The sequence below is a fragment of the Euprymna scolopes genome, chromosome 46 (assembly GCF_053919585.1).
Source record: "Euprymna scolopes isolate OS-2025 chromosome 46, ASM5391958v1, whole genome shotgun sequence".
NCBI classification, from domain to species: domain Eukaryota; kingdom Metazoa; phylum Mollusca; class Cephalopoda; order Sepiida; family Sepiolidae; genus Euprymna; species Euprymna scolopes.
The window spans coordinates 215,151,779-215,167,328 of NC_136527.1; the positions used below are offsets into that span (position 1 = coordinate 215,151,779).

The window sequence follows — 15,550 nt, forward strand, 5'->3', positions numbered from 1 at the left end:
AGGAAGAAGAAAGGAAGAAAGAAAATAAATGAAAGAAAATAAAAGAAAGAAAATAAAAAAAATATCTCAAATTTTTGCTGAAAAAAGAGGGAAAAAAAGATAGGGGGAAGAAAAGGAGGAAAAAGGAAGAGAACGAAAGGGAGGAAGAAGAAAGGAAGAAAAAAATGAAAGAAAAAAAAAATGTATCTTTCAAATTTTAGATACCAACATATCTCCGTATATTTGCATTAGATTGCTTATCGCTATTATCTTAATAGGACGAGCTTTCTGTTATGTAATTACGCGTTGAAATCATTAATTATTAACACGGACAGCATAAAACTCCTGCTTACGCATGCAAATATCACAGGGATTACACCCCTACCCCCTCTTAGCTACTGATATGCATTTATTCATAAAAAATTAATTCCTATCAACGCTCATGTAAATAACAGTCTAATTAAATCAAATTTAATCTCTCTGATTCTTGGGCGTGAAGTACAGTGGGGGGAAAGGTGGCTGGTTACTTTTAATGCATCCAAAACCAAGCTTCTATCTTTACATCATCAACGCTCTGATCCCCATCTGGCATCAATTGTGATGGATGGCTCTCGTCTTGGCGAGGCTCCATGTTTTGACAAGCTTCTGGGTTTGACCTTTAAACCTGAGCTGAAATGGAATACGTACATCAAATCTGTTGCCAAGGTCGCTGGGAAAGATGGTGGGATCCTTCTACCACTCCAGAAGATATCTCACTACTGATGCAATTCTCTATCTATATAAAAGCCAAGTACGTCCAAGGATGGAATACTGCTGCCATATCTGGGCAGGAGCTGCTAAAAACAGCCTATCCTGCCTTGACAGAGTACAAAATAAACTTCGTGGCTTAGTGGGGGATGCCCTTTTCTCTACCCTGCAACCTCTCTCCCACAGAAGAGACGTTGCAAGCCTATCCTTGTTTTATCGTTATTTCCATGGCAGATGCTCGTCTGAACTCCAATCTCTGCCCCCCCACCAATCTTTCACGAAAAACACCCGTAAAATTTTTCCCACTCTTTATCTGTGCCTAAATCAAAATGTAGATTCCATGAATAAAGCTTCTTTTTTAAAACTGCACGCCTGTGGAACTCTGTTCCGTCTGCCTGCTTCCCACCTGACTACAACCTGGATGTCTTCAAGTCCAACGTTAAAATTCCTAATGAACCGCCCCCCCCCAAGTAAACACTTCATTAAATCTCCACACTAACGTAATGTACTTGCAATAACCCTTATCCCTGAGTGGTTTCCGGCCCTTGATAAGTGGTGACCACCGTATATAAAAAAAAAAAAGGCTCCATGTTTTGACAAGCTTCTGGGTTTGACCTTTACACCTGATCTACCGCTCCAGAAGATATCTACCTGCTGATGCAATTCTCTATCTGTATAAAAGCCAAGTACGTCCAAGGATGGAATACTGCTGCCACATCTGGGCAGGAGCTGCTAAAAACAGCCTATCCTGCCTTGACAGAGTACAAAATAGATGGCGTATTGCTATTATCTTAATAGGACAAGCTTTCTGTTATGTAATTACGCATTAAAATCATTATTAACACGGACAGCGTAAAATGCATGCTTACGCATGCAAATATCACAGGGATTACACCCCTACCCCCTCTTAGCTACTGATATGCATTCATAAAAATTTCATTCTTATCAGCGTTCATGTAAATAAGTAATTTTAATAAAAAAAAAAAAAATCTTGAGGCAAAAAATTACTCCATAAAAAGGAATAATATCAGTTCCTAATTTCTGTGCTTCGATGCGTTTTTTAGTAAATTCTCTCTTAGCTGTCGCTATTTATTTTTTAACGTTACTTCTAGCTTCTATATGCTTCTGTTTGTTTGAACTGGACTTATGTCGGTTAAATCTGCGGTATGCATGCTGCCTCCCGTTTGCCAATCTTTCACAAAAAACACCCGTCTGGCTGAAACTACTGTCAGTAATTTTCCCCACTAAATGAATATGCAGATTCCATGAGCAAAGCTTCTTTCTTAGAAATGCACGCCTTCCGTTTGCCTGTTTCCCACCTGACAACAACTTGGGTGTCTTCAAGTCCAATATAAACAAATTCCTGATGAACCCCTCCTTAAGTAAGACACTTTATCAAATCTCCAATACTAACGATTACTACGATATTGTCCCATTGATTACTGTACACCCAATAACCCTTATCCCTGAGTGGCCTTTGGGCCTTGATAAGTGCTGACCCCCATGTAAAAAAGGTAGGTTCTCTCTACCGTGCTAGAAAATTACTGACACCTGAAAGTATTCTGCACCTCTATAAGGCCACCATTCGCCCATGTATGGAGTATTGCTGTCACATTTGGGCTGGTGCATCTGCTACTAGTCTCTCGCTCCTAGACAAGGTTCAAAAGAGAGTCGCAAACCTGATAGGCCCTGAACTGGCATCTAAGCTTCAGCCTCTGTCCCATCGACGAAATGTGGCATCCCTCTGCCTGTTCTACAAGTATTTTAGTAGTGAATGCTCTGATGAACTGCAATCACTTGTGCCCCCACGATGTAAACACCCTCGACAAACCCGACAGGCTGCTAAATCCCACCCCCACACTGTAGAGATCCCTAGATGTAAAAGATCTTTTTACTCCGATAGTTTCTTCCCCAGATCCGCTAGACTTTGGAATTCCATTCCAGGTCCCTACTTCCCCAACAGTACTGACGTGCAGAAGTTCAAGTGTAACGTGAACCGACATCTTGCTGCCCTAATCCCTACATAGTACCCCAGTAGTTGTTGCCCCTGATAGTAGCCCCCTACACCAAAGTGGCAATTTTCCTTGTTTGGGGTGAAAATGCAATTAAAAAAAAATTGTTTTTTAAAAAACCCTTATCCCCGAGTGGCTTCCGGGCCTTGATAAGTGGTGACCTCCATGTAAAAAAAAAAGTCTTGAGGCAAAAAATGACTCCATAAAAAGGAAACGAGTTTGGCTTTTGTGCTATCAGGTTGGCAATCAAGTTTTAAATTCAGACTAGCGGGTTTGAAGGTGTGTAAATTTTTATTTTTTTATTGCATTTTCACCCCAAACAACGTACCATGCCACTTTGATGTAGGGGGGTTAATATCAGGGACATAATTTTTTTTATTTATTTATTTTTTTTTTTTACACAGTGATCACCACTTATCAAGGCCCGGAAGCCACTCAGGGATAAGGGTTATTGCAAGTACATTACGTTAGTGTGGAGATTTGATGAAATGTTTACTTAAGGGGGGCGGTTCATTAGGAATTTGTTAACATTGGACTTGAACACATCCAAGTTGTAGTCCGGTGGGAAGCAGGCAGACGGAACAGAGTTCCACAGGCGTGCAGTTCTAAGAAAGAAGCATTGTTCATGGAATCCGCGTTTTGATTTAGGCACAGATAAAGAGTGGGGGAAATTTTTCACAGTGGATTCAACTAGACGGGTGTTTTTCGTGAAAGATTGGCGAGGGGGGGGGGACCAGAGATTGGTGTTCAGACGAGCACCTGCCACGGAAATAAAGATAAAACAAGGGATACTAACTAAACTCCCTACATAGTATTACTATGTAGGGAGTTGAGCAGCAAGATGTCTGTTCACATTACACTTGAACTTCTGCATGTCAGTACAGTTGGGGAAGCAGAAACCTGGAAACTTGGGGAAGAAACTATTGGTTTTCTTGCATCTCTACTGTGTAGGGGTGGGATTTTGCTGCTTGTAGGGTTTAAGAATTTAAAAAAAATTTTTTTTTTTTTTAATTAAAAAATTTTAATTTTTTTAATTTTTAAAATAAAATAAAATTCAAAAAAAAATTTTTTAATTTTATTTTTTCAATTTTTCAATCTTTTTTTTTTTTACACAGTGGTCACCACTTATGAAGGCCCGGAAACCACTCATGGATAAGGGTTATTGCAAGTACATTACGTTTGTGTGGAGATTTGATGAAGTATTTACTTAAGGGGGCGGTTCATTAGAAATTTGTTAACGTTGGACTTGCAGACGGAACAGAGTACCACAGGCGTGCAGTTCTAAGAAAGAAGCTTTGTTCATGGAATCCGCGTTTTTATTTAGGCACAGATAAAGAGTGGGGGAAATTTTTGACAGTGGATTCAGCTAGACGGGTGCAATGGAAATAGAGATTGGAGTTCAGACGAGCACCTGCCATGGAAATAACGATAAAACAAGGATAGGCTTGCAACGTCTCTTCTGTGGGAGAGAGGTTGCAGGGTAGAGAAAAGGGCATCTCCCACTAAGCCACAAAGTCTATTTTGTACTCTGTCAAGGCAGAATAGGCTGTTTTATTTTAGGGCTCCATTACAATAACTTAATAATAAATATTTCGAAACCCATCATTTGTCATATGATACTATAAAGTTTGTTTTTTTTTTTTTATTTATTACATTTTCACCCCAAACAAGGCACATTGCCACTTTGGTGTAGGGGGCTACTATCAGGGGAAACATCTACTGGGGTACTATGTAGGGATTAGGGCAGCGAGATGTTGGTTCACGTTGCACTTGAACTTATGCATGTCAGTACAGTTGGGGAAGCAGTGACCTGGAATGGAATTCCAAAGTCTAGCAGTTCTGGGGAAGAAACTACTGGAGTAGAAAGATCTTTTACATCTAGGGATCTCTACTGTGTGGGGATGGGATTTTGCAGCCTGTCGGATCTGTCGAGGGTGTTCACGTCGTGGGGGCACAAGTGCTTGCAGTTCTTCAGAGCATTCACCATTATAATACTTGTAGAACAGGCAGAGGGATGCAACGTTTCGACGATGGGACAGTGGACCTGAGGTGGACTTGAGTCACTAAGTGGTGGGGGGGGGGCAACAGACAATAGATAGGAAGTAACAAACAATGAATCTGTAGGTATTTTTAGATCGAGCTTTTTAGATTTGACAATGACAATGGAAACCTACAGATAAAACGGAAGGGCAGCTTCCAGTAGCTGGGGTGGCGTGGGGAAAGGGCAAGCTTAGATACCAACGTAGAGGAGACAGTTGACAACTAGATGCCCTTTGTGGCGGATGGGAGTTGGACAGATTTTAGAGTTGACTGTGAATCAGAAATAGACGAATTGCAACTGACAGACGAACGTAACATCGGTAGAACGGCGAGAAGACACACACACACACGTCCAATCGTCAATTATATGTTAAACATTGGCGTTTGTGTTTTTCCTTTCTTTGTTCTACGATTTATTATATTTCTACTTTCGGCAGTCACCAGTAAGAAAATGACGATCCGGCCATAAGAGGAATAGTCAAACAAAAAAAAATTCACGATATACAACGTTGGGAGTCGGCAATCTGTCGGGGGTCACACACGTTTTGGTCACACTACACTACCCACTTACATTCATTAACCCTTATTTTTAAGTGACCTTCTGGCCTTGATAAGTGATGGTTCTCGCTCTCAAAAAAAAAAAAGATACAGTATCTGATATTTTTATGTTGAAAAATAGTTAAAATAATAAATAAAATATTTTCAGTCATTTTAATGTAATTTTTTGTTTTTTATTTTTTTGTGTTTTTTTTTTCTATTTTGTGATTTTTTTCTTTTTTTTTTGTGTGTGTGCAAAGTTGTGTTGGTATTGCTTTTTACGACCTGCCCCGGCCCAGCGTAGTTTAAACAGCTCAACCTCCCCATGTTAAGAAGGGCTTTCGGAATAAACACCCCACAACTTCCTCCTTTTATTCATTAACCTTTATTTTTAAGTGACCTTCTGGCCTTAATAATAATATTTAAACAGAGTGATTACTTAGCTTGTTCTTTTGTTTGGATTTAAACCCCCCCCCCCTTGCCCACTCAAGCACACACACACACACGCCTCTAAACACCCGGGCAATGCCAGGTACCCCTCGCTAGTCTATATATATAAAAGCGAAAATGTATGTATGTGTGTATGTTTGTGCGTCTGCTAAAAACTTTCGACGGACACAACGAAAATTCACAAACTCTGTATCATATCGAAGCTCCATCCTTCGCTCGAAAAATAGGCCAGAAACGTTCATTTTTTTTTCACCCCGTTTATCTGATGACTATTGACACTCAAGAAAATAACGATCTGACCATAAGAGGACAAAAAAATATCCACGATACACGACGTTCAGAGTCGGCGATCTGTCGGGGGCCGTGTCATGTCAGGTCACAGTCGCGGTGGGTGCATGGGCTAGCTGGTTGACGTTTTTTTTTTCCGTTACAAGTTCGAGCCTGGCAGCGGGTACTCGTCATTTTTTTTTTTTTTTCTAGGGCTCCGTTGATCAATACTCTTACACCCGGGCAACACCAGGTACCTCTGCTAGTAATCAATAAAAGTTTGATTCTATAATGATACATACACAATGTACATGAACTAAAATATCGTATTTAAGCATAACCGGGCAACGCTGAGCACTTGTGCCCCTTCGACGTAAATACCCCCGACAAGTAGCTTAATCCCACCCCTTCACAATAGAGATCCCTAGATGTAAGAGAGCCTTCTACTCCAGTAGTTTCTTCCCTAGGACAGCTAGACTTTGGAATTCCCTGCCGGGTCCCTGCTTCCCCAACTGTACTGACATGCAGAAGTTCAACGTGAGCCAACATCTTGCTGCCCAACTCCCTACACAGTACCCCTAAAAAATAGCTGGTTAGATATACAAATATATTTGTTTTGGTTTCTAAATGTTTTGACCCGATTATTTTCTTTTCTTTTCTTTTCAGTTTCCCAAATTTGCGGAAATTGTCCGTTTAACCCTGGCTGATGGCAGCGAAAGGAGCGGTCAAGTTTTGGAAGTCAGCGGTTCCAAGGCTGTCGTACAGGTGAGTGTAACTCTCTGGAGGAGAGGAGGGTTATATCTTATTTATTATTAACGTGTGTCTCTTATTGGGTGTCTATGGATGTATATCTGTGTGTGTGTGTATATATATATATATATATATATATATATATATATATATAATCTATAATATAAAGCTGAATGTCTGTGTGTGTGTCTGGTCACGAATAGGCTCCTATATGATTGACTATTTTAAAAAACTGATTACATATAATGACAGAAGATGTATCAAGACACAGGAATGGGTATGTTTGATCTGGCAGAACGGTGGTTCATTAAAATTGTGGGGTCTGCATTCGTGCCTGGTCCGCAAAGTATGGAAATAAAAAATTTTTGAAATTAAAAAAAAACATTTACAAGTGTTTTTGATATAGATGTACATAATAATACTTTGATAAGTATGTTTTAACTTAAATAGGGATGGTATAATAAAATTGTGGGGTCTGCGTTCGCGCCTGGCCTCCATAGAATGGAAATAGGCATAAACTTTAATAAAGACTTTTCATATCTATCTGCGTAAGTATACTTTGATAATTATGTTTCAGTTTGAAGAAATATGGTATGATAAAATTATGGGGTGTTCGTTCGCACCTGATCTACATAGAATGGAAATATGTCACAAAGTTTAACAAGGTTTTTTGATATAGATCCACAGAATATTGTGATAAGTGTTTTGTATCATAAAATATGGGGTTTATCTATTTTATTTTTACTTTCATCATATTTTGCTTTGGTTTTGATACCCCAAAAGTCGAAGCTATCTCTTTACAACCCTTCCTTTTCATAACCTATCATAGTTTCATAAATCAGAGTCCATTTTCTGTAGACTGTTTTTGAACCCAGTTAACGATTGGTACTTTTGCTAGTAAATAAATAAAAAGGAACGAACCGAATTATGTGTTCAACGTTTCGTCTTTATTTCGAGACTTCCTCTGGATGAATGAGATTAAGAAACAAAAACACCAGTACAAATATTTGAAAATTTTTCACGTGCAGAGTGTGATGCTGTTCTATTTCAGAAAAACGGAAAAAGACGTTGGAAATTCAAAAAGTGGGGGGGGGGGCTGTTAAAGAGAGGGAAATTTTAGTGACGTCATATAGTCGTTAATGTAAATTTAAAAAATATGAATGCAGTTAATATTCTTACTGGAAACAAGATATATCTGTTAAAATTCAAATATAAATTTGTAACAGAAATGAAATGAGTGTTTTTTATGTAATTTATTGATTGAGATTATATGTATTAATTATTACAGGGGGTCATTGATTGAGATTGTCGGACTGACTTCCTCATCTTGGTTGTTATGGTCACAACGTTTCGGCCGTTTTGCCCTCCGGCCTTCGTCAGGTGTTTTGTATCGAACTGGGGAACCGTTTGTTATGAGGCTCGAACCCAACCCTTTATTATTATTATGGGGGTACCTACAATACAGACAATTACTATTACAGGGGGTGTTTGAATGGTGTGAGAAGGTTAACCTGTGTCTACAGTTAAATAATGTTCTTTTAATAAAAGTTTACTTATTAATGGCACTATTTTATAGAAAACTGCACGTTGTTTAACTGGAAATTCAAAAAAGGAGGGGGCTTGCGTTGTTAAAGAGATTTTTAATAATGTTATATAGTCGTTAATGTTTTTAAAAGATATGAACGCAGTTTATATTCTTTCTGTAAAAAATGTCTGTTAAAATTCAAAATATAGGTTTGTAACAGAAATGAAATGAGTGTGCTTTTGTTATATAATTTATTGAGATCATATGTATTAATTATTACAGAGGGTGTTTGAATGGTGTGAGAAGGTTAACCTGTGTCTACAGTTAAATTTATTGATTGAGATTATATGTATTAATTATTACAGGTGGTGTTTGAATGGTATGAGAAGGTTAACCGGTATCTACAGTTAAATAATGTTCTTTTCATAAAAGTTTACTTATTAATGGCGCTACATTATAGAAACCTGCACGTTGTTTAATTGTGTTTGAGTTTGCGATAAGCACAGATTCAAGAAGTCTCCGGCGCGGTTTATTTGAGAAAAAACTTAACTACTTTTGCTTGTTAAAATAAACCGTGCCGGAGACTTCTTGAATCTGCGCTTATCACAAATTCAAGCACAATTAAACAACGTGCAGGTTTCTATAACATAGCGTCAGTTTTACATGTTTTTAACGTTCGTTTTTCTGTTTTTTTTTTTACTTCGCTTATTCTTAGCGATAAGCGCAGATTCAAGAAGTCTCCGGCGTGGTTTATTTGAAATAAATTTAACTATTTTTGCTTGTTTAAAGAAAAGGTGTGATTATGCTGCAATGAATGTGAGAATATTTCTCTATTTTGTCGGAATATTTATTTTCATCATATATATATATATATTGCGATAAAGTTACTATACCTTTTTGTTTGTTTGTTTCTATCTTGGTCTTCTCTGGGGATGCGATTCTTCCCGTCACTGGTCGATATTGGAAAGGAACAACTAATGAAAACGTACCCTCGATTTTCTGGCATGAATTACTTTATTCGTCTATAAGTGAACTGGGTGGGGGGAACGCATTGTCAACTGAAGCTTTCTTTTTGCGTCTTTTTTTTTTTTTTTTTACCCAGTCTGCATTCCTCTACTCTCTGTCTCGTCCAAAATTGGATGGTAAACTGTATTTGCATGTGAACGAAAAAGATCTTTCTTTCCGTCTTTCCTTCCACGTTTTCTAACCAAGTGACATCCTAGATGTCACCGCTGACCCTAACTACAGCGTTTGACATACGTCAACCATAATCCCTTGGACCCTTTTTTTTTTGTACTAACTGACCTTCCAGCAAAGTGAGTGAATGGGTGGGGTGGGGGACATCACATTGGTGACTACAAACTTTCTTTTTATGTTTTTTTTTCTTCGACCCATTCTGCGTCCCTCGACACGTCTGTCCCGTCCAAAATTGGAAGGTAAACTGCACTTCTGTCTCGCCCAAAATTCGCATGTGAATGAAAAAGATATTTCGTTTCACGTATTCTTTCACACGAACCGAATGACACCCCAGGTGTCACCGCTGACTCTAACTACAGCATTTGACATACGTCAACCTTAACTCCTTGGACCTTTTTTTTGTACTAACTGACCCACTAGCAAAATCACAATTTCCAACATGCTGGCGTATATCAGGAGTACTGATGTTCAACTGGCGTGTATCAGGAGTACTAATGTTCAGCTGGCGTATATCAGGAGTACTAATGTTCAGCTGGCGTATATCAGGAGTACTAATGCTCAAGTGGCGTGCATCAGGAGTACTAATGCTCAAGTGGCGTGCATCAGGAGTACTAATGCTCAAGTGGCATGCATCAGGAGTACTAATGCTCAAGTGGCATGCATCAGGAGTACTAATGCTCAAGTGGCGTGCATCAGGAGTACTAATGCTCAAGTGGCGTGCATCAGGAGTACTAATGCTCAAGTGGCGTGCATCAGGAGTACTAATGTTCAAGTGGCATGCATCAGGAGTACTAATGCTCAAGTGGCGTGCATCAGGAGTACTAATGCTCAAGTGGCATGCATCAGGAGTACTAATGCTCAAGTGGCGTGCATCAGGAGTACTAATGCTCAAGTGGCATGCATCAGGAGTACTAATGCTCAAGTGGCGTGCATCAGGAGTACTAATGCTCAAGTGGCATGCATCAGGAGTACTAATGTTCAAGTGGCGTGCATCAGGAGTACTAATGTTCAAGTGGCATGCATCAGGAGTACTAATGTTCAAGTGGCATGCATCAGGAGTACTAATGTTCAAGTGGCGTGCATCAGGAGTACTAATGTTCAAGTGGCGTGCATCAGGAGTACTAATGTTCAAGTGGCGTGCATCAGGAGTACTAATGTTCAAGTGGCGTGCATCAGGAGTACTAATGTTCAAGTGGCGTGCATCAGGAGTACTAATGTTCAAGTGGCATGCATCAGGAGTACTAATGTTCAAGTGGCGTGCATCAGGAGTACTAATGTTCAAGTGGCGTGCATCAGGAGTACTAATGTTCAAGTGGCGTGCATCAGGAGTACTAATGTTCAAGTGGCATGCATCAGGAGTACTAATGTTCAAGTGGCGTGCATCAGGAGTACTAATGTTCAAGTGGCGTGCATCAGGAGTACTAATGTTCAAGTGGCGTGCATCAGGAGTACTAATGTTCAAGTGGCGTGCATCAGGAGTACTAATGTTCAAGTGGCGTGCATCAGGAGTACTAATGTTCAAGTGGCGTGCATCAGGAGTACTAATGTTCAAGTGGCGTGCATCAGGAGTACTAATGTTCAAGTGGCGTGCATCAGGAGTACTAATGTTCAAGTGGCGTGCATCAGGAGTACTAATGTTCAAGTGGCGTGCATCAGGAGTACTAATGTTCAAGTGGCGTGCATCAGGAGTACTAATGTTCAAGTGGCGTGCATCAGGAGTACTAATGTTCAAGTGGCGTGCATCAGGAGTACTAATGTTCAAGTGGCGTGCATCAGGAGTACTAATGTTCAAGTGGCGTGCATCAGGAGTACTAATGTTCAAGTGGCGTGCATCAGGAGTACTAATGTTCAAGTGGCGTGCATCAGGAGTACTAATGTTCAAGTGGCGTGCATCAGGAGTACTAATGTTCAAGTGGCGTGCATCAGGAGTACTAATGTTCAAGTGGCGTGCATCAGGAGTACTAATGTTCAAGTGGCGTGCATCAGGAGTACTAATGTTCAAGTGGCGTGCATCAGGAGTACTAATGTTCAAGTGGCGTGCATCAGGAGTACTAATGTTCAAGTGGCGTGCATCAGGAGTACTAATGTTCAAGTGGCGTGCATCAGGAGTACTAATGTTCAAGTGGCGTGCATCAGGAGTACTAATGTTCAAGTGGCGTGCATCAGGAGTACTAATGTTCAAGTGGCGTGCATCAGGAGTACTAATGTTCAAGTGGCGTGCATCAGGAGTACTAATGTTCAAGTGGCGTGCATCAGGAGTACTAATGTTCAAGTGGCGTGCATCAGGAGTACTAATGTTCAAGTGGCGTGCATCAGGAGTACTAATGTTCAAGTGGCGTGCATCAGGAGTACTAATGTTCAAGTGGCGTGCATCAGGAGTACTAATGTTCAAGTGGCGTGCATCAGGAGTACTAATGTTCAAGTGGCGTGCATCAGGAGTACTAATGTTCAAGTGGCGTGCATCAGGAGTACTAATGTTCAAGTGGCGTGCATCAGGAGTACTAATGTTCAAGTGGCGTGCATCAGGAGTACTAATGTTCAAGTGGCGTGCATCAGGAGTACTAATGCTCAAGTGGCGTGCATCAGGAGTACTAATGTTCAACTTTATCTATGAGGATCTTTTTTTTGTTCTCCAACTTTCACGAAAAACACTCGTCTAGCTGAAAACGCTATCAATAATTTCCCACACTTTTTATCTGTGCCTAAACCTAAAAGGATTACAATTTTTTTTTTTTTTTTTTACACAGGCATCACCACATTATCAAGGCCAAGAGGCCACTCAAGGATAAGGGTTAAAGAGTGTACAGTAGAAATTGGACAATATAGTAATCATTAGTAATGAAAATTCGGTAAATTTGTTAACTTATGTGGAACGGCTCATCAAGAACTTGTTTACGTTAGACTTGAAGACAACCATATTGTAGTCAGCCAGAAAGCAGGAAAACGGAAGACAATTCCACAGGCGTGCAGTTCTAAGAAAGAAGCTTTGATCATGGAATCTATGTTTAGGTTTAGGCACAGATAAAGAGTGGGGGGAATTATTGATAATGTTTTCAGCTAGTCTAGTGTTTCTTGTGAAAGTTTGGCGAGGGGGGGGGACCATAGATTGAAGCTCAGTCGAACACTTTCCATGAAAATAACGATAAAGCAGAGACAAACTTGCAACATCCCTTCTGTGAGATAGAGGTTGCAGCGAAGAGAAAAGGACATCTCCCACCAGGCCACGAAGTCTATTTTGAACCCTATCAAGGCAGGACAAGTCTTTTCTAGCAGCTCCTGCCCATATGTGGCAAGAGTATTCCATCCTTGGACGTATCTGGCTCTTATATAGATAGAGAATTGCATCAGCAGTGAGATATCTACTGGATCGATAGAAGGATCCGACCATTTTTCCAGTGGCCTTGGCAACAGATTTGATGTACGTATTCCATTTAAGATCAGGAGTAAAGGTCAAGCCCAGAAGCCTGTCAAAACTTGAGGCCTCCCCAAGACGAGAGCCATTCATTTTAATTGATGCCAGATGGGGATCAGAACGTTGATGATGTAAAGATAGAAGCTTGGTTTTAGATGCATTAAAAGTAACCAGCCACTCCTTTCCCCATTGTACAACGTGATCAAGATCAGAGGAGAGAGAATCGGAGAGAATTTGGTCGTTTACGGTCTTAGATGTGCTACTATAGATGGTAGTGTCGTCAGCAAAAATGTCTACGAATGATGTAAGGATGTGATTTGGAAGATCATTAATGTAGATCAGGAAAAGAGTTGGGCCCAGGATGGACCCCTGAGGGACACCAGCATTTATATCAAACCATATTGTGTGTCACTAAGAAGGTTATTTAATAGCTGTGGTAATTTTATGATGTGTGCGTGTGAGCATGTGTGTGTGTAACGGCTCATCAGAAACTTGTTTACATTGGACTTGAAGACAACCATATTATTGTCAGCTGGAAAGCAGGCAAAAGGGATACAGTTCCACAGGTGTGCCATTCAAAGAAAGAAACTTTGTTCATGGAATTTACGTTTAGGTTTAAGCACAGAAAAAGAGTGGAAACCACTATCAATAATTTATTTATAATTTATTTATATATTTGTTTTTTTATTATTACATTTTAACCCCAAACAAGGCACATTGCCACTTTGGTGTAGGGGGCTACTATCAGGGGCAACAACTACTGGGGCACTATGTTGGGATTTTGGCAGCAAGATGTCGGTTCACGTTACACTTGAACTTCTGCATGTCAGTACAGTTGGGGAAGCAGGGACCTGGAATGGAATTCCAGAGTCTAGCGGTTCTGGGGAAGAAACTATTGGAGTAAAAAGATCTTTTGCATCTAGGGATCTCTATTTAGGGATTTGGGCAGCAAGATGTATGTTTGCTTTTTGTGTATTTCCGAGAACCGATCGGTCGGCTCACTCCTTAAAACTTTTATAGCATGTCTAAATCTCCCTTTCTCTCTCTCTCTCCATTCTCTAACACCTCTGCTAGTGTGTAATCAATATTTATCTTTGTTTCTTTTTTTTTTTTAACTTTTCTATTTGCAGGTGTTTGAAGGTACATCAGGTATTGACGCAAAACATACGACATGTGAATTTACTGGTGATATTCTAAAGATGCCAGTTTCTGAAGATATGTTGGGTAAGATTTGCTGCTACAGTTGTTTGCTATTTCTCTTCTACAGTTTAATAGATTTGGTTCTTCTGTTTTCAATTTTGGGCTCCTTTTTAGGGATGGAAAAAAGTTGGGATTAACTTTACTATATATATATATATATATATATATATGTATATATATATGGTAAGTTATAAAATTGAGATTTTAGTTAGCCAATCAGCTTTCTAGTATCCTAGAGCAAATTTTATCTTGTGAACACAGTTGTTTCCTATTTCTCTTCTACAGTTTAATAGATGTTCACAAGATAAAATTTACTCTAGGATAGCGATACAAAATAGTTTTAAAACTAACAAAAACAATAGAAAATAAACAAATAAATTAAATAAACATGAATATACATAAACAATCACACATATATGTATGTATGTATGTATATATATATTTATATATAAACTAACATAAAAAAACACTAACCTAGATTTAAAACAGATCAAGAAACTAAATATCCAGGCTAAATAGAGCACACAAAGGAACAGGTCAACCAGAGGTCAAATAGGCCTTTGTCCGATAAGTGCATGCTCATGGGCTGATAGGAAGGGTGCGGTGGATATACAATATATACACACACACACACACACACACATATATATACACACACACACACATTTTTATCCTATATAAACACTCAAATGTTTTAATACATTTAGATTGAATATATATATATATATATAGAGAGAGAGAGAGATAGATGTACACATTTTAATATTTAGATTAACTATATTTCACATATTTTCACCGATGAAGACTGAAGGATCGGTCGAAAATTATAAAAGTTTTTTAATTTTTTTCATATTATTTTGTATTCCTGCACGTCACCAATTGAAAACGAATAAAGAAAAGTTTTATACTTTTCGTATTCTTTTTTATACATTTCCATTCACATATATATATATATATATATATATATATATATATATATAATTATTTACTATAATAATTAAATACCTACAGACACTAGTGTTTCATCGTTTCGAGAATCTTCAGTGAAGGGTGTCACAATTAGCACCAGTCGACAGATTCAAATCCGGCAACATGAGCCATCTCTGGCTCGATTAGCAGAGATTGTATCCAAAAAAGTCTATATTCCAAAGTTCATGATGTAAACTTGTAGAAAAGGTACTTATCCGACATGTGTAAGCCATGTTTAGTTTCATAAAAGTTTCAGATGGTTCGTTGTTCTAAACAAGTTTTGAGAGGTAACTGGTTTGCATTAGACAGTTCCACAGAGCAAAATATTCTTACCGTGTCAAGACGGGGAAGAAAAAAAAAACGTGAAATTGCTCCAGAAAAGGTTTAATATTTATGAAGAAATTCTGGTTTCTGATTGGTTGGTAGCGGAACGTGAATTAATTCGATAAGTCAGTTCCTAGCAGC

At 39.0% G+C, this 15,550-nt stretch overlaps 1 protein-coding gene across 1 annotated transcript in view; it reads left to right on the plus strand.

The window, feature by feature from the left end:
- Positions 1 to 15,550, plus strand: part of LOC145271045 (V-type proton ATPase subunit B) — a 116,659-nt gene that overhangs the window by 55,426 nt on the left and 45,683 nt on the right. Inside the window, exons 3-4 of the mRNA XM_080126592.1 lie at positions 6,699 to 6,797; positions 14,047 to 14,140. Coding sequence (XP_079982718.1) covers positions 6,699 to 6,797; positions 14,047 to 14,140 — 193 coding nt within the window. The remainder of the gene's footprint in view (positions 1 to 6,698; positions 6,798 to 14,046; positions 14,141 to 15,550) is intronic.